Consider the following 26,812-nt stretch of genomic DNA (forward strand, 5'->3'; position numbering starts at 1 on the left):
CAACGCTGTCAAACAGACCAGCTTGTATCAACATAGCTGATGGTTGCAAATAAGCTGAATTAATTCTTTCCCGCCGCATTTGATCTTCACAATAGAGGGCAAATGTCAACACAGGTCATTCAGCAGAATATCCATTGTAGAACTTAAATCCTTGGTTTCCAAATCACATTTGACATGGGATTCAGTCCCTTGCTGACAAATGGAGGACAAAATTCATGTTGCATGTGTGCTAGAGAACTATGTACAGTGGAGTGTAGAAATCTAAATACCAAAGATAAGGATAGTTCACCCTTAACAGGACTATCTGCAGTAGCCCATTAATACTGATGTTAAAGTTGCTAAGTTATTGCAGCTGCCCAGAACTACATATGCACATTTATTTATTGTATTTATCCACATGCACTACACAGATCATGACTGAAAAGCATGGCGCTACCTTTAACAAATGAGTATCTATTCCTTATTTGGTGTCATGCTCCACCCGGAAAGGATTCTCCTTTGCAAAGTCTCTTTTCTCAAGGGTAGCAGTCACAGGAACCCCTGTGCTGGATTAGAACCATTTGTGTTTTGCACTTATGAGTTAACTGCCGACTTAAACTGTCTATTCTGGAAATACAGCCACAACTCCATAACCCATTCTTAATTATTCCGGGCAAAGTGTACTGCATGAAGCAAAGTCTACATGGTCGACAAATTCTAGGGACAGAATGACAATTTTCCAAAATTGTAGCCTAGCAACATTTGGAAATTTAAAAAAAAAATCTCTGCATTGTGTGCAAGATAAAATATGTATTATTGATATTTTATGTTGATGCAGCATCTCAATGATGTAACCTTAATGCCACACACTTACTGTGTAAATAAACAGCAAAACACAAAACAATGAAATAATTTAACAATCGTTAAAACTGCCATTTTGCAAAGTTAAAATTCTGCTGTGACTGTAATTTAATACTGTTTAATATTATGTGCTGCACTCTTGAACATGTACAAATTGTGACACTTTCCAAAACTGCTATTGTGAGAGTTTCACCCATCAGTAATTATGAAGTTCACAAACTGAAAAGTACTTAGCCCTGAACATCTTTACTTTCAGTACAGCATGCCCAAAACAAATGTAAATGGATTATCGAGTGACAATGTGCAGCTGTGTCTACCTACATGGATGCCATAGAAGTATATCACATATTCCATCATATTTTTGATTTTTGTCCCCCATTCATAAAGTAACTGGTCACACGAAGTTAGATGATGCATCATGTTCTGATTCAGTGGTGTCAGGCGCACCATACAGTATAAGGAAGGAAAACAACACAACATGCCAAAAATTGGAACTGATACAACTGTCCTGTACAGCCAGACTGCACCATTTCAAAAGGACACGCTCTTGCCTAGGTGGGTTGGAAATCCTGAATTCAACTGTGCCTATCGAATTAAGAGTTATTCTCCAATGAGAAGTACAAAAACCTCCAGAGTTCACATTACCTTGCACTGGTATCCGTTTTACTCTCTGCTTTGTCAAGACTGAGCAGCAAATGAAACATCAATTTTTAAAAAAAAATGAAGTCTTAGCATTCCAGAAATCCGAGTTCTTTCTGATTTTTATATATAGATATATATATCATTTTTTTTTAAACTGCAGGGGATCCTTATGCTCCCCCCATCTTGAACTTTAATGCCATGGTGCTCAACTGGTCCAGTTCAAACAGCTCTCTCTTGTGTCACAGCCTCGCTGGCTGGGTCCTGAATATTCGGTACATTTAAGGTGGGGCTTTCTTCACCGTGATCAGCAATAGCAGTGCCTGGTTCCATTTTCTGCCCAAGATTAGCAAGCTTCCCCTGTTGATGCTGTTCAAAGAACTTCTGGGTCAACTGTAGCACCTCTGCCCTCTGTTTAGCCTTTGAAAATAAATTTAGGAGGCTTTTAGTATTACCATTATAAATATGTCCAGCTCACAGTCAGATTGACAGAGATATAACTTTGAACTAGGTTTCCTTTTCTTTGGAATCACACATTCTTAATGTCAGATGAAGATACATTATTGCCCTTTTGTTTCACAGTAATTAAAAGACGACTATAATTTATTATAGTCTGTTCAAGTAAAGGATCTTCAGCTTATCAGAGCTGAATGTGGGCGGATTTATACTGCAGTCTAAGTGAGAACAATCTTGGGAGGACATTATTTTATCTTAATTTGGTAAGCTGCAAGAATTTCTCCATTTCTATAAGGAAACACTCTATCTTTCCCTCTCCCCACTCCAATGGATTGTGCCCCCTCACTCCAATTTCCATTCAGGAAGCTTAGTAGCTCGAGACTGAGGTTAAACATCCCCAAATATCACGGAGAAGTATTTGTCATGCTCCATTTATCACATTCATTCATTCTGCCTACAGCAGCATTAGATCACACAGTTCAGTGTATTAGCTGTGATATGCAAACAATTGTCTGCTGGGGAGGAAGCAAGACTGTAGTCAGCAGAAGCACAGAAAGAGCTTGTTTTTGAGAAATTGGAGATGGGGTGGGAAACAGAACAAGTGCCCTGGAGTCTTTGTAATATTTACATTTGCTCACCTTGAGATCCTCTTCTCCTCCCCTTTCAGAGTTACAAGCTCGAATTGTGGGTGCTGAATTCTCTCGACCAGAGCTGTGCATTCGAGGTGGGCGTACTGTGATGGGAGGTGCAATGGGGCCTTTGCTCATCTGCATTACAGGACGCTGAATTGGAGTAGGATAGGTTCCAACACTGGGAGGCCTCATGTGCATGATCATGTTGCCCTGGGGTGGGGGTGGCATCTGAGTAAAATAAAGGGGGAGGGGGGTGTGGGGAAGAAAATCAAATGCTTTTTAATAGTTGACGCTAGGTATTAACAATTTACAAGACACACCTCTGTATTTCTATAAATTAAATCCAACTGTGCCTGCTGTTCACAAACGAGTAATGTCAACTGTATTGTTGATATAAATCACAATTCTACTGCAAGAAATTAACCATCTATCTGTATGGATACAACCAAGGATATCATTCAGACCACCTTGCCTGTACTGGATCTCGAAAAAAGTTATCCACTTAGTCCCAATACCTATCCTTTCCCCATTAAACATTACTTTTTTTTCCAAATATTTATATATTTCCCCATAATCATTATTATTGATCTGCTTCCATCATCCTTTCAGGAAGCGCACCCTAGATCATAAAAACTCACTGTAAAAAAGTATTTCCTCACGTCGCCTCTGGTTCTTTTGCCAATCATCTTAAATCTGTGTCCTCTGGTTACTGACCCTTCTGCCATTGGAAAATTTCTCCTTGTTTATGCTATCAAAACCCCACATGATTTTAATCCCTTGTTCTTTTGTGCTCTTAGGAGAACAATCCCAGCTTCTACAGTCTCTTCAGGTAACTGTCTAGCACCATTCTAGTAAATTTCTTGTGCACACTCTCCAGGGCCTTGATATCCTTCCTAAAATATGCTGACTTGTCACATACCAAATTGCCTCACTTAAATTTTGATTTCTCCACTCAAAGAACTCCACATTTTTGCTGAACCCCTAGGCTCTGAAGAGTCGTCATACGGACTCGAAACGTTAACTATTTCTCTCTCCACAGATGCTGTCAGACCTGCTAAGTTTTTCCAGCATTTTCTGATTTTATTTCAGATTTCAGCATCCGCAGTATTTCAGTTTTACCCAAGACTTTTTGTCCTGTTTGAAACTATTTCCGCCTTCACTCCCATTTATCTGGCCAGCTTCCTTTTTGAACTTGTTAATAATTGCTTCTTCACAGTCAGATACCTTTATCATTGACTGTTCCCTCCCCTTTTCAATTCTTATGTTTAAACTAATTATCCTATAGTTTCCTAGACGTTCTCCTATTTTTATCTACTTGATTCACTTCACTTCCGAGAATTATATTCAGCACTGCTGCCTCCTTTGCTGGACCACAGAATCTATCAAACTGCCCTGGACACACTAGAGACTTTGTCACCATTACTTTTCCCCGTCTATCTTTGTATAATTAAAGTCACCCATTGTTTCTACGTGTTTCTCAAACATGTCTACAGATCTTTATGTCCCATCTCCTTTCCACTGCTTAATGGCCTATAACAGACACTCAATGGTGTTACTGTTTTTTAAAATCCATTCATGGGATATGGGCGTCGCTGGCTCAGCCAGCATTTATTGCCCACCCCTAACTGCTCGAGAAGGTGGTGGTGAGCCACTTTCTTGAATCGCTGCAGTCCCTGTGGTGTAGGTATGCCCACAGTGCTTTTAGGGAGGGAGTTCCAGGATACTGACCCAATGACAGTGAAGGAATGGCGATACATTTCCAAGTCAGGATGGTGAATGGCTTGGAGGGGAACTTCCAGGTGGCGCTGTTCCCATTCATCTGCTGCCCTTGTCCTTCTAGATGGTAGTGGTCGTGGGTTTGAAAGGTGCTGTCCAAAGAGCCTTGGGGAGTTTCTGCACTACATCTTGTAGATGGTACATACTGCTGCTACTGTGCGTCAGTGGGGCAGGGAGTGAATGTTTGTGGAAGGGGTAACAATCAAGTAGGCTGCTTTGTCCTAGATGATGTCAAACTTCTTGGCTGTTATTGGAGCTGCACTCATCCAGGCAAGTGGGGAGTATTCCATCACATTCCTGACCTGTGCCTTGTAGATGGTGGACAGGCTTTGGGGAGTCAGGAGGCGAGTTACTCGCTGCAGGATTCCTAGCCTCTGACCTGGTCTTGTAGCCACACTATTTACGTGGATAGTCCAGTTCAGTTTCTGGTCAATGGTAACTCCAAGTATGTTGATAGTGGGGGATTCAGCAATGGTAATGCCATTAAATATCAAGGGGCAATGCTTAGATTGTCTCTTGTTGGAGATGGTCATTGCCTGCACTTGTGTGGTGCGAATGTTACTTGCCACTTGTCAGCCCAAGCCTCGATATTGTCCAGGTCTTGCTGCATTTGGACATAGACTGAGTCGTCGCGAATGGTGCTGAACATTGTGCAATCATCAGCAACATCCCCACTTCTGACCTTATGATGGAAAGAGGGACATTGATAAAGTAGTTGAAGATGGTTAGGGCTAGGACACTACCCTGAGGAACTCCTGCAGTTTTGTCCTGGAACTGAGGTGATTGACCTCCAGCAACCACAACCATCTTCGTTTATGCTAGGAATGACTTTTCCTTCCTGTTCCATAATTATAACAAAACAAATTTAGCCTTTTCACCACCTGCCATAATGTCCATCTACTCTCGTGCTTAACAAATTCTTTATTTAGTAACAGCCACCCAAGTTTCCTTAAATTACTACTTTTTCCCTGCAATTAGGAATGTATAGCTCACAGATCTGCCCTGGACTGTGCTTCTGCTCCAGAAATACATTTATATCATATACCGATAACAATCTTTGCGTTCAGCTCACCCATTTTATTCAGAATCCTTTTTTGTATTTTTACATTCAAGTCAAACTGCCACCCACAGGTACAATCACAAACCTGTTGGGCGTAGTGGCCCTGGATGGTTCCTGGTATATTCAGGCCCATTGTGTTAGCAGCTGGTCCAGGTCCAGAAGTCTTCCCATTTGGGCTTGTACAACTGGGTCTAAAATGAAGCACAAACAGGAACTGTAACACATTAGAGCTCATTTCACGTGCTGCTGGCGTTTTGAGCCTTTATCACCTTTGCTAAATTCAATCACAGATTATGTGTAAGCCACCTGCACAGTTTAATGGATTACAAATTTATTAACCCTGTGTTAGTCACCTGCTATTTAACTGCACAGGAAGAGGCCATTCGGCCCATCGTGCCTGCATCGGCTCTCTAAATAAGCATTATGACCTAGTGTCATTCTCCTGCCTTTTCCCCGTACCCCTGCACATTGTTTCTATTCAAATAATCATCTAATGCCCTTTCGAATGCCAACTGAAACTGCCTCCACCACACTTCCAGGCAGTGCATTCCAGGCCTGAACCCTTCATGTGAAAAAGTTCTCATGTCACTTTTGCTTCTTTTGCAGGTCAGGCTACATTATCTTCAGTCTCATCTTTGGCCAATTGTTCTTTCCCCTTAATGATGCTAAGCTCTTAGAGACAGTTTGCGTCTTTTCTACATTTGAAAACCCACCCCACAAACATACGCAGCCCTAGGACTTGAATAAATCAATAATACACTGCAATGAAGATTCATCGCTCCAAGTAGTCTTTAGCAAGGTCTAAATGCATCTCTCTCCTTTTCCATAGATCTTTAATTCACTTTAATTCTATGTAGGAAACCATTATTTGGCCTAGGGTTTACTGCATATAATAATAAAATGTTGATCACCTTTGAGCATTAGATCCTGACAGATTTCATTTAAATCATGATCCTCTTTTAAAAACAAATTTTAATTGCATTTAAAAAATCCCACAAAAGTTCCCCCTCAACATCATAGAAAGTCTCTGTTACCTGAAGAGGTTTGGGACAGGGCCTCCAGACATCCCAGAGGAAACCTGTTTGTTGTCTGCAAACTGAAATGCTTTCAGGTCCATTTGGGGAATCTAAAAAAAGGACATTTTAAAAGGCTTTAAAATGATATTGGCTTTCATTCCTGGCTACATGTTTACATAAACGTACCACCCTGTAGCTTTGGTAATTCAAAATCATAACAGGTTGCCATTCAGTCCATTGTACCTGTGTTCTACTAGTGCTAGCTCAACATTGGAGATATCCACTCCTTGTAACCTTAAATCATTTTTTAAGCATTTATTTCAATTTCCTCAAATTAATAACAAACTTTTCAACAGCCACTTATAGAAAAAAATTGCTACAACAGGCTATTTTGCCAACTAATCATCATTGGCATTTACGTATCATGCCAGCGAACAGTCCTAATCACATTTACCTGGACTCCTCATATCTCTTCATTCCACTTTCCTTCAGCAGCTGTCAAAACTATTGAATACAAACCTAGTTTGCGCCTCATCCTCTAACTCAAAGTGAATTCCACAGCCTCACAACTTTCAGTGTAATGAAGTTTTCCTTCTTTTAAATCTCTTGCATTTCATTTTGTACCTATGGGATCCTTGTTCTAGGCCCCTCAACCACAGGGGGAAAAAGTTCTACTTCTATTGACCCTATTTTTAAAAGTTTCCCATCATATTGCTTTCCAATCTGCACTGTTCTAACAACAAAAGCCACAATTGCTTCTTCTTTTTCACATTTTTAATTCCTCATAGCAAGCAGAACCCTAGTGAATGTGGCTAGCACAATCTCTAAATACTAATAACCATCCTAAAGCGCGAAGCTTAATCTGCACCCTTATGTAGAGCCTTCAATGTAATAAGTCCTAAGGCACTTCACAGGAGCATTATAAAGCAAAACATGACTGACGTCTTATGGTTTCATATCAGCTCATGATTTCCTCTTGATATTTTTATGTTATTCCACATCTCGTGTGATAAAACCTGAAAGTCAATTAGCTTTTCTTAACAGTTTTATCAAGCAAAGTTCTGCCCTTAATGTCCTGTGAACCTGTACCCCAAAGTTCCTATGTTCTCAAACTACACCAGGCCCATTTCCATTGCTTAAAAATGAAAATTCATCAGCTCACACTCACTGACATCCAATTCTGTCACTTTCTAGCCAACTTCATTTGGTCTTCTAAAGAATTAATTATACTTCTTATTTTGGTATCATTTTTTCTGGCCTAAATCCAAATCATTAATATATAACCCAATGCAATACATTCTATATTCTAATAACATTGGTTGTAAGAGGGTTGAAGTACAAGAGGAAGGTTGAAGTAGAATACGAAGGAAGTTTTGCTGCAATTGCACAGGGCCTTGGTGAGATCACACCTGGCTTACTATGTACAAATTTAGTCTCTATGTACTTAAAGAAGGATATACTTCTCTGAGAGGGGGTGCAACAAAGGTTCACTAGATTGATTCATGGGGTCAGAGGATTTTCCTATGAGAAAAGATTGAGCAGAATGGGCTTCTACATTCTGAAATTTAGAAAATGAGGGATGATCTATTGAAACTATAAAATTCTAAGCAGGCTTGGCAGGGTAGATGCTGAGAGGCTGTCGCCTGGTCGGAGAATCTAGAAGTAAGGGGCATAGTCCCAAGATAGGACCAGCCATTTCAGACTGAGATGAGAAGAAATTTCTTCACTCAGGTTGTGAACTTTATGAATTTTCTACCCCAAAGGGCTGTGGATGCTCAGTTGTTGTTGAGTGTATTCAAAGTTGAGGCTGATAGATGATTGGACTTTAAGGAATTAAGGGATGTAGGGATCTGCCAGGGAACTGTTGAGTCTCTGGATCAGGCATGATCTTTTTAAATGGCACAGCAGGCTTGAGGGGTCCCTGTGGCAAATCCAATTCCTTATGTTATGTAATAACCTTATATTAATGTCTTTTCACCTCCCCTCTTCTGTTTCTAGCCTCTAAAGCGTTCTGATAAAGACCCATCTAAATGGGAATTTCTGTTGTTGGCATTCTAATGTCCTGAGTGGAAGAAATGTTTAAAATCCTTTCAAAATTTTGAGTACATCGTTCAGATTCACCTTTAACCTTCTCCATTTTAATATGATGCATTTATATAGTGCCCTTAACGTAGGAAAACATCCCAAGATGCACAGACGCATAACCAATGAAAATTGACAGAGCTAAGAGAGATACGAGGAGGCAGCTAAAATCTTGATCAAAGGGTTAGAGTTTCAAGCCTAGACAGCTGTAGGCGCTACCACAAAAGTTGGGACAAAGGGAGCATGGGAAGTACAAGAGGCCAGAACTGGAGGAACACAATGTTTTGGAGGGTTGTTGGGTTCTAGGAGGTTATGGAGATAGGGAGGAGTGGGGCCACGAAGGGATTTCAAATCAAGGATAAGAATTTTAAATTTAAGGCTTTGGTGAACTGGAAGCTGATGTAGGTCAGTGAGGGCAGGGTGATGGGTGAGCAGGACTTGATGCAAGTTAAGGAACAGGCAGCAGAGTTTTAAAAGCACTTACAGCCAATGACATTTTTTGAAGTGTAGTCACTGCTGTAATGTAGGAATCAGGTTCACCCTAACATGACCTGCCCTTTTTCAAATTTGTCCCCAATAAACCATATCTAAGTTACCCTTCCAGAGTTTTTCCTTCTCGTGACAGGAGGCTAACTAAGCTTACCCCTTTCAAAGCAGGGTGTGACATACACCACTCTCCAACTTTTTGCTTCAAGTCTCGCTAACAACAAATTTGGGGTAATGGTTAGTTGGGTTAAATTAGATAAATGGTTGAAGAAAAGGGGATTAAAAGGGATATGACAACAGGACAGGAGCCTGGGATTAGGATGACAATTTATAGGGAGGATAAACACCAGAAGGGACTGGATGGGTTTCGGTGTTATCATTTCTACATATTTAATAGATCTTTCTATCTATTTGTCTCAAAATTAAGCCAATTGATCTGACCTCTCTGCCAGTGGGTAGAATAGGAGGCTGGGATCCTGGGGGCAAGAGCCTTCTGGTCCCACCAACACTCAAGCTCTGTGCTTGGGGAAGCTGGATGGATTGAGTTAACGCAATCAGTTGCTGCTGGCCTGAGCCAAACCTAGGCAGAGACAGCTGGGATCCGGGCATAGACATGGTCACCTGCACAAGTAGGAGATACAATGAAGATAGTTTAATATGTGAATCAACCGTACCAATGTCAACTGCACAATACATACATCATATTTAACAGCTATATGACCATGTGATGCATCATGAAAATATACCAGTGATATAACTCAAGTCTAAAGGGAAGCTGCAAACTGTCATCTGCTAAAATTGCACCATCCAGCAGTCACATCATAGTCATACAAAGCATTTTCAGTGACTGTTAATTTCCAGACATGAAGAAAAAAAACGTTTTTATTTAAACACCTCCAAAGAGTTAAAAGCTGACTATTGTGAGGGTCCAAGGATTAGATTAAGTGGAAGGATAACATAAGGCAGGCTTGTATTCCCTGGAATATAGAAGGTTAGGTGGGGTGAGGTTTTTTTGGATTTTGGAAGGAATTGAGAGGGTGGATAGGGAGAAACCTTTTCTGCTGATCTAGGACAAGGGGCCAATACCTTAAAATCAGAACCAGGCCATTCAGGAAAGAAGAGGGGAAACAATTCTTCACACAAAGGGTGGCAGAAGTGTGGAACTCTCCCCTATAAAAAGCAGCAGATTTTAGCTGAATTAATCATTTTAAATCAGAGAGCTATAGTCAAGGGTGTCAAAGGAGATGGAGTCAAGGCAGATGGATGGAGTTAATATGCAGATTAGCCATGATCTCAATGAATGGTGGAACAGGCTCAAAGGGATGAATGAATTATCTCCTGTCTGTAAGATAATTTTTATTTTGCTTAAAAAAAGCTATCTTGGCTTATTTATTGCCAGAATTCAATTATTGTTGGAACAAGACCCAAGTCTGCCACCTGGGAGTCATTCTGAAAATGACGGGAATTACATGGATAGATTTCACTTTATCCATCTATTTCTGTTAGAATTTTTCCATTCAGTACTGCTTCTACTTTTCATCAACATTAATTTCTCTACCCTGTGACACCTCCCAAACTATGCCAATACTGCTCTTTCCTGTCACAATCTTGTCAAATATATTCTTTGGAGGTCCCATTCTTCTATTTCCATCCAGCCCACAATGTCCATTCATTTTATGCTAATATTTCATAGATCTGAATAAAGTCCTAACCACGAATCCAGAACCAAAAACATTCCAACAAAATCGCTTTGCCAAAACTCAGGTTTCACATTAGAACATAACTGACAGGAGCAGGAGTAGGCCATTCAGCCTCTCGAGCCATTCAAGATAAGATCATGTCTGATCTTTGACCTCAGTTCCACTTCCCCATCCTATCCTCATATCCCTGATTCCCTTAATGTCCAAAAATCTATGGGATCTCAATCTTGAATTTATTCAATAACAATTCTCTGGGAAGAGGATTCCAAAGGTTCACAGCCCTCTGAGTGAAAAAAGTTCTCATCTCATTCCTAAATGCTTTCTCTTGAGAATTCAACCCCTAGTTCTAGACTCTCCAGCCAGGTAAACAGCCCCATAGCATTTATTGTGTCAAGCCCTCTAACAATTTTATATGTTTCAATGAGATCACCTCTCATTTTCCTAAAATCAAGAGACTATAGATCTAGTCTACTCAATCTCTCATTGGTCAGCCCTCTCGCCCCAGGAGTCAATCTAGTGAACCTTCATTGTATCCCTCTGAAGGTAAGTATATCCTCCCTTAGGTGAAGAGACTAAAACTGCACACAATTTATGTATATTTTACATTCAATAGTCAACTAATTCAATAAAAAAGGCACTGTTAAGACATTTAATACTATATTTTTAAGGTAAATGAGTGGCATCTAATGGTAGCATGCATCAACAAATTTTCACAACAATGCCAGAGTGTTGAGATCAAACCCGAGACGGATCATGAGTTAAAAACTCCAGGTGAATTTTTTTTGAAGCCCACAGGTTCCTATTGAAATAAAAAATGTGCATTTTTGCTACGCAGCAGTTGTAAGAATTTCCTGAACCTGTATTAGCTGGGAGTCCATGATCTGTGAAGTGGTGAGTCCGGGCTGGTTCAGTTGGCTTTCATACATGAGGGGTTGATTGCCACCAATTGCTTGGTAGTGAGAGCCTGGCTGCGGTTTTACCATATCTGAGGCTGGAACGGCAGGGAATGCCGTATATGGAGTTTTCAGAGGAGCCCCCGAGAGGACCATTGTGGACGGCTGAGACAGACTGGGGTGCATGTACACTTGCGATCTGTGAAAAATATCAACTTAAATTTAATTGAAATCTTCTCTCTACATACACAAAAAATAACTGACTGAAACCTCCAATAAGTTATATACTCAAGTATCTTGATATCTCACTTATTACACGGTGAAAGAGTGATAGAATCAACTACAATCCAACTTTAAAGCATGCTAAATATTGAAAAAAGGCTACATAAAAAAGCAAAAATCATTAAAACTGGTACAGCTTTTAATTTGTGCGTAAGGAATTAAATATTACCCATGGAAATTTACTGAGCAGATGAAAAATACAGTACTTTGCATTTGTCATTATAAAACAGAATAACTGGAGTCTTAGCAATTCCCAGTTGTGCTGAAATGGTTTGACTGGTACCTGAATGGTTGCATTGAACCAAACATTTCCTGGGACTGAGAGACGGGCAATCCATTCCGCAATCCAAGAGGCGCTTGGGCCTGTAAGGATGTGTGCATGGGAATTGGAATCTGATGTGCTGCAGCAGCCTAAAGAAAGGAGAGATAAGTAAGCAGCTGTGATAACAAACATCTAAGTTAAAATAGACAACCACACCCCCACTCCATACCAATCTCCATGAAGCGGTAAAGTCTCATTACATTCGGTTGCACTGTAAGTACTGGTATCTGTCATTTTATACAGTGTCTCACTATAACTCAGTGGCCAGCTACATCTCAATAGTGCTAGTGTTTCTGAACAATGGCACATTCAGGCTACTGCAGCAGGTGTTGGCACACTACACTATTACTGGAAAGTTTTTTTTAAATTGAAATTGGAAGTATAGATAAGTCAAAGGTACTTTCATATAAAAATGCAATGAAAACTTCACTATTACCTGAGAGAGTCCAGCCTGGAAACCTTGCTGTTGTGGAATTGATTGAGGAAGGAGTCGGGTCTGACTGGCAAACACATGGCCATCCATGTACAAAGGAGAAATATGACTCCCTGAGAAACAACACAAAAAAATGTTTTTCCTACTTGTAGCATGTAGCTTACAAAGGATGAATCAAGGAAAACAAAACAGAAAGGTGCTTTTTTAAAAACCCGGGATTGCCTTTCTGGGAGAGAATATGAAACTCTAATTCCCTACAAGGAGGAGGTTATTTATTCAAAACAGCTCAGCTAGTAAAGGATTTTCATTTACATGTAAAGTTATGAAGTAAACTGCATTCCACTGTTGTCCCGTATGCAGACTTTACAAACAGAATCTGGGACAGTCCATACTGTACTCCAGAAAATGGGAATTATAATGTCTGGGAGTAAGTAGATATCTGCAGAGCACATTTAGCATCGTTTTTACAAAGGAAACAAAAATATTCAATTTAATTGTGCACGTTTAATGAGTAGGATTTACCCTCATCATCCAACAGTAATCAGTCACTGACATGCAACCTTAGGTTGGGGGAATCCAAGGTGCTACTTTGCCATGACCATTCAAATATCAATACAATTCTACGATAAACTGATGGGGCATATTCTAACAGAATAAGTACATCAATCTTCCCCACCTTCCTAAATGATTATCAGTTTAATCATTGGGATCACTGTCCCATATCATCTAAGTCAAAGGTAACCAAAAGGCAGACACTTATCCCAATTAGCACAGAAGATCAAGATGTCACATACCTGGCAAAGACACTGAAGGTGCAACTGACACCATGGGCATAGGTGGCACAGAAGAACACCCAATTGAGCTGTAGCCTACCCCACTAGGTGGTCCTGTGTTGCACGGAGTCTGCGTACTGGTACTACTGCTGCCAGGTGAACTCTGTTCAGTAACATTGGGAGAATTTTCCCAGGCCTTGCGGGCAGACTCCATCTGATCATTTAAAGAAAATGCGGTGAAGTTCAGTAATGCTGACTGAAAGCTAAACAGTAAAGCAGCCAACCCACACACTAATCAATCAGGTATTAATTGGTCTAATTCAGTCAGCTTCAAAAGACTGAAGGGACAGCTAATCAGCTCACCAGACAAGGAGGGCTTAAGTTTCATTCACTCACCAAGTGGAACCAAATATGAACCCTGTACTAGGAAGTTAGCTCCAAGCCAACAAAGCTCATTCATACGGAAGAGGGAAAAGGTTAAGCTCTAAACAAGGGGATCGATCATTCTTAAAATCTGTATAGGTTAAAAATTGACCAAGGCATCTGTTAAAAACTGGCAGGGCTTTGCAGCTGATACATTTCAACTTGGCACCTATGAGCCTCTGAAAACTCCTTTAAAAACCTGAAACTTTTGATTTGAAAACATAAGAAATAGCAGCAGAGTTAGCCCATACAGCCCCTTGAGCCTGCTTTCCATTCAATGAGTTCATGGCTGAATTTTACACCAACTCTATTTACTTGCCCCATCCCCACATCCTTAGGTTCTCCTGCCGTCCAAAAATCTATCAATCTCAGTCTTGAGTATGCTCAATGGCTGAGCATCCACAGCTCTCTGTGGTACAGAATTCCAAAGGTTCACAACCCTCTGAGTAAAGAAATTTCTCCTCATCTCAGTCTTAAGTGGCTGACCCCTTATCCTATGACTGTGATCCCTAGTTCTAGATGCTCCAGGCAGGGCAAACAGCCTGTCAGCATGTATGACATTAAACCCATTAAGAATTTTACACGTTTCAATAAGATCACCTCCCATTCTTCTAAACCTAGAGAACATAGGTCGATTCCACTCAGCCCCTCCGCATGGACAGCCCTCTCATCCCAGGGGTCAATCTAGTAAACATTGTTGCAACTCCTCTAAGGCCTTGGGAAAGGAGACCAAAACTGTACACACCACCCTAGGAGTGATCTCACCAAACCCCTATATAATTGCAGCAAGACTTCCTAACTCTTATACGCCACCTACTTGCAATAAAGGCCAACATAGTATTTGCCTTCCTAATTGTTGCACCTACATGCTAACGCCCTGTGATTTGTGTATAAGAACTCCCAAAATTCTTGGAATAGAACAATGGGGCATAACCTTAAATTAGATCTAGGCCATTCAGAGGTGATGTCAGGAGGCACTTCTTCACAGAAAAAGCAGTGGAAATCTGGAACTCTATTCCTCAAAAAGCTATTGAGGCTAAGTCAATTGATAATTTCAAAATAGATTGCTTTTGTTAGGCAAAGGATATTAAGATTTATGGAGACAAGGCAGGTATATGGAATTTAGTACATGATCTAATTGAATAATGGAACTGCCTCAAGGGGCTGAATGGCCTTCTCCTGTTCCTATAAAAGCACTAAGATTAGACCTTTCCAAACTTCAGGCTTATGCAACCCAATCAGGATAAATCAGTGAATTAAAGAAAAGGTAGAATTGAGGTGCCTGCGTTAGATTGTCAGGGCTCATAAATCCCAAAAGGTCCATGTTGTTGGGAACTCCGAGGTTAATACAGGCACATGGTAGATGCAATTTAATGTGTACGAAGTGATGCATTTTGGGATAAACAACATGTGAAGGCAATCCAATCTAAATGATACTATTTCGGGAAGTGGGAGTGTTCACGAGCAGAAGGATCTGGGGATGCACATTCACAGATCTTTGAGGGTGCCACGGCAAGTTAAAGAGGAGGTTAAGAAAACATATGGGATACTTGGCTTTGTTAGTACCAGCTTTGAATACAAAAACAAAGTTGTCATGTTAAACTTTTGCAAACCTCTGGTTTGGCCTCTGCTGGAGTTTTTTGTACAATTCTAGGCGCCACACTTTCAGAAGGATGCCACAGCCATGGAAATGGTACAGAGGTGGTTTATCAGGATTACAGCAGGGATAAGGGACTTCAGTTGTATAGAGGGATTGGAGAAACTCAGGCCCTTCTTCGGACAGAGGTGGTTAAGGGAGGCCCAATTGAGGTATTCAAAATTTTGAGGAGTTTTGATAGCCCAAGTAGGGATAAACTGTTTCTTCTAATAATGGGTTATTAACCAGATGTCAAAGATTTAAAATAATTGACAAAAGAACTAGAAAGGAAATGAGCAGAAATTATTACACACAGAAGGTTGTAATGTAAGGGTGTTGGAATCAGATTCCATAGCAACTTTGAAAGGCCAAATGGGTATGTACTTGAGGTACTTTGTGGGGTTATGGGGCAAATGCTAGGGTTTGTGACTAACAGCTCTTTCAAAGAGTCGGCCGAATGGTCGTCTTCTGTTCTGTAGAATCCTATGATTTTAAGGATCAGTGAGCAGCCTTGTGCTTCAACCTACCTTTAAAGTGAGGTCAGTGCTTGGAAGAGACACTGGAGTAAGATTGGGGCCCTGTTGCAGATGCTCTCTTCGTAGAATAGGGATTGACTGGCTCAGAGTAACCTGGAAAACAAGAGCCTAGTATTAAATAAAATACTTGGACCCATCTCTGCACCATAACTTGGGTTACAAGAAACTTGTTACAAGAAAGAATTTACCTGTGCTTACAAAATTGACAACCTGTAACAGTTCAGGGAAATCCCAAGGTTTCCCAGGCATGTACAAAACACTAGTTAGGCCACAGCTAGAGTATAGTGTACAGTTCTGGTCACTGCATGACAGGAAGGATGTGATCATGCTAGAAAGGGTACAGAGGTTTACAAGGATGTTGCCAGGAATGGAGAGTTTTAACTATGAGGGAAGACTGGATAGGCTGGCATACCTTGGATAGAGGAGTTTCTTTTACCCACTTTTGGTAAAACTCCATGGGACTGGCACACCTGTTCCTTTTACTTTGATTTAGTAGAATGATTGCTTTTAGTAATAAAAATATTAACATTTATTAAAAGGGAACACCTTTAATTATTGCTAGACACACACAGGTCCTAAGAATGAACAGGAAAAATTGAGGACATTTCAGAAAGGTCCAGAGAAATGGTGTTTAAATCAAATCATGAGAAGTCATACAATCTTCTTGAAAGACATACTGATCAGATTTAAATACTACAAAAGAACTTTATGTTTGTCCCCAAAGCTCATTGTTAGAATAGGAGGATCAGAAATCCATTACAGCAACATCTCCTGTGTACATCTGTCATCAGTTCGGTGGCCATGTTGGAAGATCGACAGCCCATTCTGATTGATGTTGTGAACTTCCTTTGTAAAAACACCAATACGCTGGGGATAACCTCAACCATTATTACAACAGACTTTTCAAAGGTGTTTGACAGGGTTGATCATACAATTCTGGTTTAGAAGTTGATAGAAGTTAAGCGTACACAAGATTCTTGTCCAATGGATTGCTGACTTCCTCGCTGGCTGCACTCAGCATGTCAGATACCATGGCTATTAATCCGAATGCATTCAGTGAACAGCCAGTGTGCCTCAAAACACTCAGCTAGGGCCAATTCTTTTCCTAACCCTCATTAACGATGCGCTCTCTTGTTCTGACCTCAAATACTGGAAATATGTGGATGATATAACAGTTTGAGAGTCTAGACCGCAGGGTATGGTCAGTGAGGTTCAGGAAATTCTCAACGCCCTCAATGAATGGTGTGAGGAAAACAGTATGCAGCTAAACGTAATGTCATACATGTAGACTTTGGTAGACATGAGCACACGCCCCTCGACAAAGTTAGGCAATTACACCCTGGCAGAGATTAAAGCCTTGACAATCTTGGGCATATACTTCAAGCTGAATATGTAGAATGGCCACATGGACAGTATGCTAAAAAATACAAATGGATGTTCATCATCAGATCCTTCACCACTTTTGAACTCCCTGCCCATGACCTGTTGTTGATCTACACTGGTTACAGCCGTCCCTTATGCCAATATGCTGTGCTTCTGTAGTACCATGGCCTCACAGGGCAAACTACCCAGATCGAAAGAATACAGAAGTGTGCCCTATTCTTATGATTGCTCAGTTCCTCAATAAAGTGCTTAAATGATGAAATCTATATGTACTTCAGTGCCTGTAATGTAGGAATTGGTTTGTAATTTAACATAATTTTAATTCAATATTTCTTCTTTTAATATCCCATCCACCACTTCCATGTTACCTGCTGTATTTGTCTGTCTACTTTTGTTATCATATGATTGTCACCATTCCATACATTTTACTTATTACTTAGCCTATATAAAATTTTATGAATTCTTTATTGAATTCTTACACTGCAATTCAGCCTTTGGGCTGCAGGTGTGTTTCTTGAATACAATACCATTATAATATGGTACTCACATTGTTAGCCAATACATCCTGCAGTTTGGTAATCGACTTGGAAACAGGACTTGGCACAGAATTCTGCGGCAAATTGAAATCAGAATCCTAAAACAGCAACCAATAAACACTTCTCAGTTTAACCAAACACAACGCAAACTCCGCAGCTATCAACAGCCACAGATTAACAACATCAATAGGAGCCTTGGACAATGCATCTTGAACACATCTGGCAATTATCATTGATGCAGACACTCGTGGAAAGTTACAAGATTAACTGAACAATAATACAGTTTATGTTACTGTAATGCAAGATAACCAGGAACTGACCCATTACTGAATGTGTGCAAAACGAGCCAGATATTTCCAATGCTGTCGTAACTTTCAAGTCAGTGCTATTGCAGCAAAGTTAAAACTATAGCCATGCAGATCAACACCCTTACATGTTGCTCATCTAGAATGGCCCAAATTAGTTCTTTAGTAATAGACTTCAAGACCACATAAGCTGGTGGAATGGGTAGACACATGGCAGACAAAATTCAATGCAGAAAAGTGTGAGGTGACACATTTTGTTAGGAAAAATAAGGAGAGCTAGCACACACTTAAACGGTACAATTTTAAAGTGGGTGCAAGAACAGAAAGAAAGCAATGGCTTGGCGCCAGCTGGAGAACTCTGGATACTGCAATTTAGGAAGGAGGTGAAGGCTTTGTAGAGCATACAGAAGAGATTTACTAGAATGGTTTTAGGAACGAGGAATCGCGGTTACATAAATAGGCTCGAGATGCTGGGATTGCTCTCCTTAGAACAGAGAAGGCTAAAAGGATATTTGATAGAGGTGTTTAAAGTCATGAAATATTTAGATAAAGTAAATAAAGAGAAACTATTTCCAGTGGCTGAAGGGTCGATAACTAGGGCACAAGTTTAAGGTGATTGCAAAAGAACCAGAGATTACATGAGGAAACACTTTTTTCCACAAGTGATTAGGGTTTGGAACACACTGCCTGATAGGATGGTGGATACAGATTCAATAGTAGCCTTCAAAAGGGATTTGGATAAATACTTGAAGAATAAACTGCAAGGATATGGGGAAAGAGCAGGGGAATGGGGCTAACTGGATTGCTCTTCAAAAGAGCCAGTGCAGGCTCAATAGGTCCAACAGCCGCCTTCTGTGCTGCACTATTCTATCCTATTACCATGACTGTAAAATTCAGGCAGATTTAATGCGATGGGGAAATGAACCAGAGTTTGAAAAACATTATGTAACTTGCATATGCACGTGGGCAGGGCTACCAGCAAGTGCACTAACAATCTACAACTTACAGGATTGAAATCTGTTGGGAAACAAGAAGATCTTGGTGTATACAATCATCTTACGGTTCACGTCCAATGCCATGGAGCAACAGCCAAAGCAAACAGGGGTTAAGGCAATACAACATAAAATACACCATTTTGTAATTGTGTAAGAGTTTGGTTAGGCTTATCTTAGAATACTGTGCCCTGCTTTAGTCCCCTTACATGATGAGCAAAACAGAGATTTTGGAAGAAGTTCAGAGAGAGTCACCTTAAAACACCTTTGTTATCCAGACAGGTTTTAAAAGCTGTGCCTATTTACTTTAGAGATTTGCAGTTTAAGATAATAAAGGGACTAGAATATGTTGAGATTATTTCAATTAAATAGGTTACAATTGACAAGTGGCCATGAGTACAAGTAACGCAAGGGCAGAACTAGGCCAGAGGACATTTGACCTATGAATCAAGTCGCTGACTCTTTCAATGAATGCTGATTTGCTGCACACTTCCAAAATACAGCTGGGCATCACAGTATACAAAAGGTAGATTGAATGCTGAGTACTAGAAATCATGCTCATTGTCGTCTCCTGGCTAAGTTTTTCACTGTCAAAGGATTGGGGGGAGTTGGGGAGGAAGAGAAATTTAACATATTTTCTACCCTAAATTAGCCTCATATTATTTATATGATTCTTTTTCCTCTCTCAGAAGATTAAATGGCTGCCAGTGAGTGGGAGTGTTGTGAATCATGATACTTAAAGCATCATGACTGTGTGGGACATAATGGTCAACTGGTCTTTTCTTGCCCATCATTTCCGCGTGTTTGTATGGGTGTACATTCACAATGCACTTTCAAAAGACAAGGGGAACACATAATTAAAAGCAGCATCAGAGGTTAGCAAAGCAATTAAAAATACTAATATAGCATTTATTTCTGAGTGGATAGAATTCAAAAGCAGTGAAGTTATGTTAAGCTTACAAAGGACCCTGGTCAGACAACGCTTAAAGAGTATTGTGCACAGTTTTGGTCTCCATACTGTAAAAAGGACATCAAAGCACTGGAGAAAGTGCAAAAAAGTTTTACGAGAATGGGGCCAGAACTGAGGGATTGCAACTGTTGGGAAAGATTGAACAGATTGCTTTTTTTTATCTTTAGAAAAGAGAAGTCTTAAAGATGACCTGCTAGAAGCCTTTAATATTAAGAATGGGTTTCACAAAGTACACATGGAGAGAATGCCACTTGTGGGGAATCCAAAACCAGGGGCATTAATACAAGTTAGTTACTAATAAATTCAATTTGGGAATTTTTTTTACTCCCGGCTGGACTGTGGAACCACAGGAATTGATTGAGGCAATCAGCTTAGATGCTTTCAAATGGAAACTATATGGCTACATGAGAGAAAAGGGAATAGAAAGGTATGTTGAAAGGCTGTGATAAGATAGAGTGGATGAGAGGCTCACTGAGTATAAATATCAGCACAGACTAGTTAGGTTGAATGGCCTGTTTCTGTGCTTTATGTTCTATTTAAATAACACATCAGGTCTCTCTCAATTTCTCCCTTCCTCTCTAGATTTGCTTTGGCATTTAGTGCTAAATAAGGATGAACTTGTCACACTAGTTAGCTGCCATTAAATATTATGAAACAACTATTCTGTGACTTCACTGATCGAGTCAGTTAAAGCGAATTGGCAAACATTACACATACCAGAATTATACAATTAATATAATTCACAGAATGTCATTATTTTACAAGTTACAATTTCAGTTTTCTTAAGAAAGTTACCTTTGGGCTCACTCCAAACTCTATTGGGGGAACTGGAATGACAGAATCTACATGCAAATCCAGTCCTGATTTGGTGCTTGGTCTGCTATCAGCTGCATTTGTTGAAGTGATGCTCCCATCATTGCGCTCTGCTCCCTCTGGTTCCAGGCACTCCTTTGCCTTTTTGTTTTTCAGGGACCGTTCATTTCCTATTGGTCCAGGCTTGTGGTCCTTGTTCTGCCCAGCTGCTGGCTCTGAAATCTGAACAAAAACAGCAAATAAAAACATTTTCTCCTGTGGACAAAGCTGGATTGCGCCTTGAACACGGTGCTGAGATTAACTATATAGGAACATCAACCTCAGAATAATCAAAATAATGATGCTTTCTACCAAGACGACAAATGGAATCAAGATGGAACAATATAAGAATGGGTTAGAAAGAAAGCACGTTCTGTTTCTGAAGATATTAAAATGCTTTAGAATCAGCAATCTTATCTTATGGCCTTTCAAGGTCATTATATTACACATAACAGCAAAATAATACATTGCATATTACAAGGTTAAATACTATTATATCCCGTGTACCCCCAACCTATCCTGAGCAACAGCACTATCTTCTCTAAATATCCCCACTAATAATATAAATCAGTTCACCAAAAAAAAAATGAGAAAGCATTTGGAACAGTAATTTTCCAATCCCCTGCCATTTTGGGGACTCACACATTGTGATTCTCTAGCTTGTTTCAATTTCCCTGCTCCCGACTGTTAAATTTCTTCAGGAGCTATAGGTGGGCTTCCTTCCCCCCATCTAGCCTCTCCCTACTTTTTTCCTCTTTCTGGGACTCTTGTTACGGTGTAAACTTTCTTTTTTGTGCCACTGTACACATTTGATCTTTCTATGCTGCATGCTTCGATCTTTGGGGCAACCAAAATGTACATTTAGCCTCTCGGTGACAGGGATGCCACTTCTGATTGCTTTCAGATGATCTCCGTGCACTATCTAAAGGCCAGCCCATATAATCCCAAAGCTAACAGAAAGAGGACAAGAATTAGTCCAGCATTAAGTAATGATTTTGAAGTATTGCATTACCTTGTTCTCTGGTCTTGCTGGCTTTTGCCGTTGTTCCTTGGGATCCTCTGTTTTTCCATTTGATTTATCGACAGATGTGTCTGTGCTGGTTCCATTGATTTCAGTAATCACTCCTCCCTCTGGCTTGAGCGCACCATAAGGCGAGCTTCGCTGAGATGAAGTTGCAGATGAACCTTGGGAATCAGCACTCAGTTCAACTCCACTGTCAGGCTGACTTGCCTTGAAACTCTACAAGATAAAGTAGTAGAACAGTTGAGATGTCTGAACATACACCAAATAGCAATCATCTGTCTCATATACAAAAATAATTAATGATATTCAAATGGCATCACTATATTGACGCATTATGACATTAGTCGTGCTGTCGATTTGAAAAGATGATAAGGGGAAGACAAGTTATGGCTTTGAGTCATGGACTGCACACAAGCTACACCAATGTTGCTCTACATCACCTGATGGAGGGACACACTCTGTGGCAGGATGTACAACATTTGACAGACGTCTGAAAACTGAGTGATATTTCAAAACAGAATCCAGTGCTCTACACAGAGCTACTTGGTGGCCTACAATACTGCCATCGACTTCTTATTTTTCCCCAGGATATTTACAATGCTGACAAAGCTGCATTTATATGTAGGTCAAAGTGGATATGGGCAGCTGGTTCTGTTCCCTGAGGGCCATTAACAAGCCAAATGAGTATTTACAGCCATCTGGCAACTTCTACAGTCACTTTCCTGGTCTCAACACTCATGGGTTGGCCGTTTAGGATTGAGACAAGGAGAAATGTCTTCACTCAGAGGATTCTCTACCTGGAGGGCTGTAGATGCTCAATTGTTAAGTATATCCAAGGCAGAGATTGACAAATTTTGGAAACTAAAGCTAGAATTTTGTGTACAGTTTTGTGTACAGTTCAGGCCATCACATTACAGGAAGGACATAATTGCTCTGGCGAGAGTGCAGATGAGATTTACAAGAATGCTGCCAGGGTTTGAAAATTGCAGCTATGAGGAGAGATTGGATAGGCTAGGGTTGTTTTCCTTAGAACCGAGGAGGCTAAGGGTGCCCTAATTGTGGCATACAAAATTATGAGGGGCCTAGATAGAGTAGACAGGAAAGGCTTGTTTTCCCTAGCTGAGGGGTCAATTACCAGGTGGCATAGGCTTAAGGTGATTGGTAGAAGGATTAGAGGGGACATGAGGAAAAACTTTTTCACCCAGAGGGTGGTGGGCGTCTGGAATTCACTGCCTAAATTGATGGTTGAGGGTGAAATGCTCAGCTCACTTAAAAGGTACCTTGTTCTGCATCCGAAGTGCTGTAACCTGCAAGGCTACAGACCAGGTGCTGGAAAGTGGGATTAAAATGAGCGGTTAGTTTATTTTTTCTCTTTTTGGTTGGTGCAGACACAATGGGCTAAATGGCCTCTTTCTGCACCGTAACTTTTCTATGGTTCTAAGTGATAAGTGAATAGGGTGGGAAAGTGGGATTGAGGCAATGTCAGCCATGATCTTTTTGGGTGGTGGAGCAGGCTCAAAGGGCACAATGGTCCACTCTTGCTCCCATTTCCTATGTTTTTAAATGACCAGATTTAGTGAATTCAATTTGCCATGGCAAGATTTGAACAGTCAACCTCTGGCTTGCTTGTTCCTACCACTCTACTGTATGTCCTGGTATTAAAGCCAAAATAAAACTTTGCAAAAAAATTCCTGAATCATCATAAACAATATTTGGTAAACAGTGCTCTCAGCTATTTTCACAATCTGATTATAGAAGTTTGGCAATTTATGAATGTACCTCGGTGCACGTGGATTCAGGCCCTGTAAACGAATTCAAAGGTTTCACCCAGGTGTCACCATTGGCAGGCTGAACAGGAACAGCTGTGAAAAGAAACAAACCTGCATTTTTAAAATGATCTTTCATAATATGATTATGCAGGATAAAACATAAAACCAGCACTGTAAACTTAGGTAACCTTAGCTGCAATGATAGATCAATTTAACTGTATAAACATATTAGTAACTTATTAATAGATTAAATATTTAATGTCAGTTGCCATTACATTTTCACTAACTGATCACAAAGTGCTTGCTCAGTCTTGTAATGAATAATCTGTGAATTACTGCAGAATTGGACAATCATACTTTGTGTAGTTTACAAAAAGCAATGAACTACAATCTCACATATGGATAGTCTCCTTTGCTCCATAAACATAGCATGGTTGGTGTTTGTTACTGGAAGCATTTAGGTTATCAAGCCAATTGCTCTCTTTATTTGGTATATCAGTGCATCTTTGTCCTCATATCCCTTTCCTTGAGTACATTAATGGAAGGGTCAGAAGGATCTATTGTAGCATCATCTATACCAACATGATGAAGCAAAGTTTTATATCCATCCACGTGATGTATAATGTAAAACCATGTTTCTCCAGCCCCCATACTCTTCTAAAGTTTCTCAAATGGTTGAGTCTCTGTAACAAGCTGGAAACACTCATATCAGGCAGCAGCTGTAGGGAGAGAAGAAGAGTTAACATTTCAGGTCTATGGCTCTTCATCAAAACTGGAGGAAGTTAGGAGGTCATCGACCTGAAACTCTGTTTCTCTCTCCAGAGATGCTGCCTGACCTGCTGTGAGCTTCCAGCATTTTCCACTCAGGTTTCCAGCATCCACAGTATTTTTGCTTTCATTTCTGAAACAAGCTGTGAATTACAAGGACGTTTGCTGCCAGCCAGACTTTACATGGACTATACTTTGGTAACCATCTTACTTGCGCTGGAGTTCTCCCAGATCTCCGTTCCTAAGCTGTTGGATGTGGCCTGTCCCTTGGAGAAGGAGCCGTCCTCCGACTGCTCAGTGACTGCGTTGGAAAGTTGCTGCTTTTTAACAAATCGAGGAGGAATCTTGGACGAAGATGTCCAGTTCTTTTCATTCCGGTTTTTCCCAGGTGCCTGCAAAGAAAAAATGGCCACCAGTGAAAGTGAAAAACTTTAGCTCCATGTGAAGTATTAAATAATCCCACATTCTCTTTATCTTGCAAAAAAAATTACTATCTTCCGTCTTAAATTCTTTTACAGACTCGCCCCTCCCCAACTCTGTAAACTTCGACAGTCATACAACCCTCCAAGATCTTTGCACTCCTCCAATTCTGGCCTCTTGTGGATCCTCAATTTCCTTCCTTCCACCTTCGGTGAATATGCTTTCAGCTGCTTAGATCATAAAATTCTGGAATTCCCTCCGTAAACCATTCCCCATTTCTCTCTCCTCCTTTAAGATGTTCCTTAAATCCAACTTTTTTGATCAAGCATTGGCCACCTGCACTAATATCTTGCCAAGTGGCTTGGTATTAAAGTTTGTCTGATAATGCTCCTGTGAAGTACCCTTGGATACATTAAAAGAACCATTTCAACACAGCAAGTCCCTGTTTTTAAGTTGCCTCATTCAGCGTCGTTCCGCTATAGTGTCATGGATACAATGGGATGGCATGCGCACTTAGCGTAGGGGTTTTTGCTTTAGCATTGTTTTGTGCTGTGACCAATGTAGCACTGTGAGCGCCAAATGGCGGGAGAGGCCGGCGAGAGGGAGAGGCCAGTAATCGGCAGGTAAGTAGAAAGAGACTGCATATTTCTTTTATGTTTTTAAATTTAGCTTCTTTTAAAGGTTATTTCATTTTTAAAAAATTAATTCACGGGATGTAGGCTTCGCTGGCTGGGCCAGCATTTATTGCCTATCCCTAGTTGCCTTTGAGGAAGTGGTGAGCTGCCTTCTTGAACCGCTGCAGTCCATGTGGTGTAGGTACACCCACAGTGCTGTTAGGAAGGGAGTTCCTGGATTTTGAGCCAGCGACAGTGAAGGAACGGCGATATATTTCCAAGTCAGGATGGTAAGCGACTTGGAGGGGAACTTCCAGGTGGTCGTGTTCCCATGTATCTGCTGCCCTTGTCCTTCTAGATGGTGGTGGTCGTGGGTTTGGAAGGTGCTGTCTAAGGGGCCTTGGTGAATTCCTGCAGTGCATCTTGTAGATGGTACATACTGCTGCTACTGTGTGTCGGTGGTGGAAGGAATGAATGTTTGTTGATGTGGTGCCAATCAAGTGGACTGCTTTGTCCTGAACGGTGTCCAGCTTCTTCAGTGTTGTAGGAGCTGCACTCATCCAGGCAAGTGGGGAGTATTCCATCACATTCCTAACTTGTGTCTTGTAGATGGTGGACAGGCTGTGGGAGTCAGGAAGCGAGTTACTCGTCGCACGATTCCTGTGACCTGTTCTTGTAGCCACAGTATTAATATGGCTAGTTTCTGGTCAAGGGTAACCCCCAAGATGTTGATAGTGGGGGATTCAGTGATAGTAATGCCATTGAACATCAAGGAGTGATGGTTGGATTCTCTCTTGTTGGAGATGGCCATTGCCTGACACTCGTGTGGCGTGAATGTTACTTGCCACTTGTCAGCCCAAGCCTGGATATTGTCCAGGTCTTGCTGCATTTGGACATGGACTGCTTCAGTATCTGAGGAGTCGCGAATGGTGCTGAACATTGTGCAATAATCAGCGAACATCCCCACTTCTGACCTTATGATGGAAGGAAGGTCATTGATGAAGCAGCTGAAGATGGTTGGGCCTAGGACATTACCCTTAGGAACTCCTGCAGTGATGTCCTGGAGCTGAGATGACTGACCTCCAACAACCACAACCATCTTCTTTTGTAATAGGTATGACTCCAACCAGTGGAGAGTTTTCTCCGATTCCCATTGACTCCAGTTTTGCTAGGACTCCTTGATCAATTGGTCAA

General features: G+C 40.7%; 1 protein-coding gene and 1 non-coding gene across 10 annotated transcripts in view; both read right to left on the reverse strand.

Moving 5' to 3' along the window:
• Positions 1–365: 365 nt before the first annotated feature.
• prrc2b (proline-rich coiled-coil 2B) overlaps positions 366–26,812 on the reverse strand; it is a 74,971-nt gene continuing 48,524 nt past the window's right edge. For 3 of the 9 annotated variants that reach the window (XM_078550127.1, XM_078550125.1, XM_078550126.1), the window contains exons 20-34: positions 24,796–24,976; positions 23,827–23,909; positions 22,036–22,263; positions 20,967–21,206; positions 17,916–18,002; positions 15,977–16,078; positions 13,412–13,604; positions 12,621–12,730; positions 12,146–12,273; positions 11,545–11,779; positions 9,429–9,608; positions 6,438–6,529; positions 5,489–5,594; positions 2,574–2,795; positions 366–1,899 (exon numbers count right to left, since the gene is read on the reverse strand). In XM_078550127.1, the coding sequence (XP_078406253.1) occupies positions 1,702–1,899; positions 2,574–2,795; positions 5,489–5,594; positions 6,438–6,529; positions 9,429–9,608; positions 11,545–11,779; positions 12,146–12,273; positions 12,621–12,730; positions 13,412–13,604; positions 15,977–16,078; positions 17,916–18,002; positions 20,967–21,206; positions 22,036–22,263; positions 23,827–23,909; positions 24,796–24,976 (2,385 nt within the window). In that variant the 3' untranslated portion in view covers positions 366–1,701. Of the gene's footprint in view, positions 1,900–2,563; positions 2,796–5,415; positions 5,595–6,437; positions 6,530–9,428; positions 9,609–11,544; positions 11,780–12,145; positions 12,274–12,620; positions 12,731–13,411; positions 13,605–15,976; positions 16,079–17,915; positions 18,003–20,966; positions 21,207–22,035; positions 22,264–23,826; positions 23,910–24,795; positions 24,977–26,812 lie in introns of all 9 variants that reach the window. The other 6 variants (XM_078550128.1, XM_078550130.1, XM_078550133.1 and 3 more) reach the window with 6 other exon arrangements.
• LOC144686175 (small nucleolar RNA SNORD62) lies at positions 24,308–24,393 on the reverse strand. Its single transcript, XR_013577872.1, has one exon. It is a non-coding gene; the product is annotated as a small nucleolar RNA SNORD62 (small nucleolar RNA).

Source organism: Cetorhinus maximus, chromosome 10, assembly GCF_964194155.1.
Source record: "Cetorhinus maximus chromosome 10, sCetMax3.hap1.1, whole genome shotgun sequence".
Classification (NCBI taxonomy): domain Eukaryota; kingdom Metazoa; phylum Chordata; class Chondrichthyes; order Lamniformes; family Cetorhinidae; genus Cetorhinus; species Cetorhinus maximus.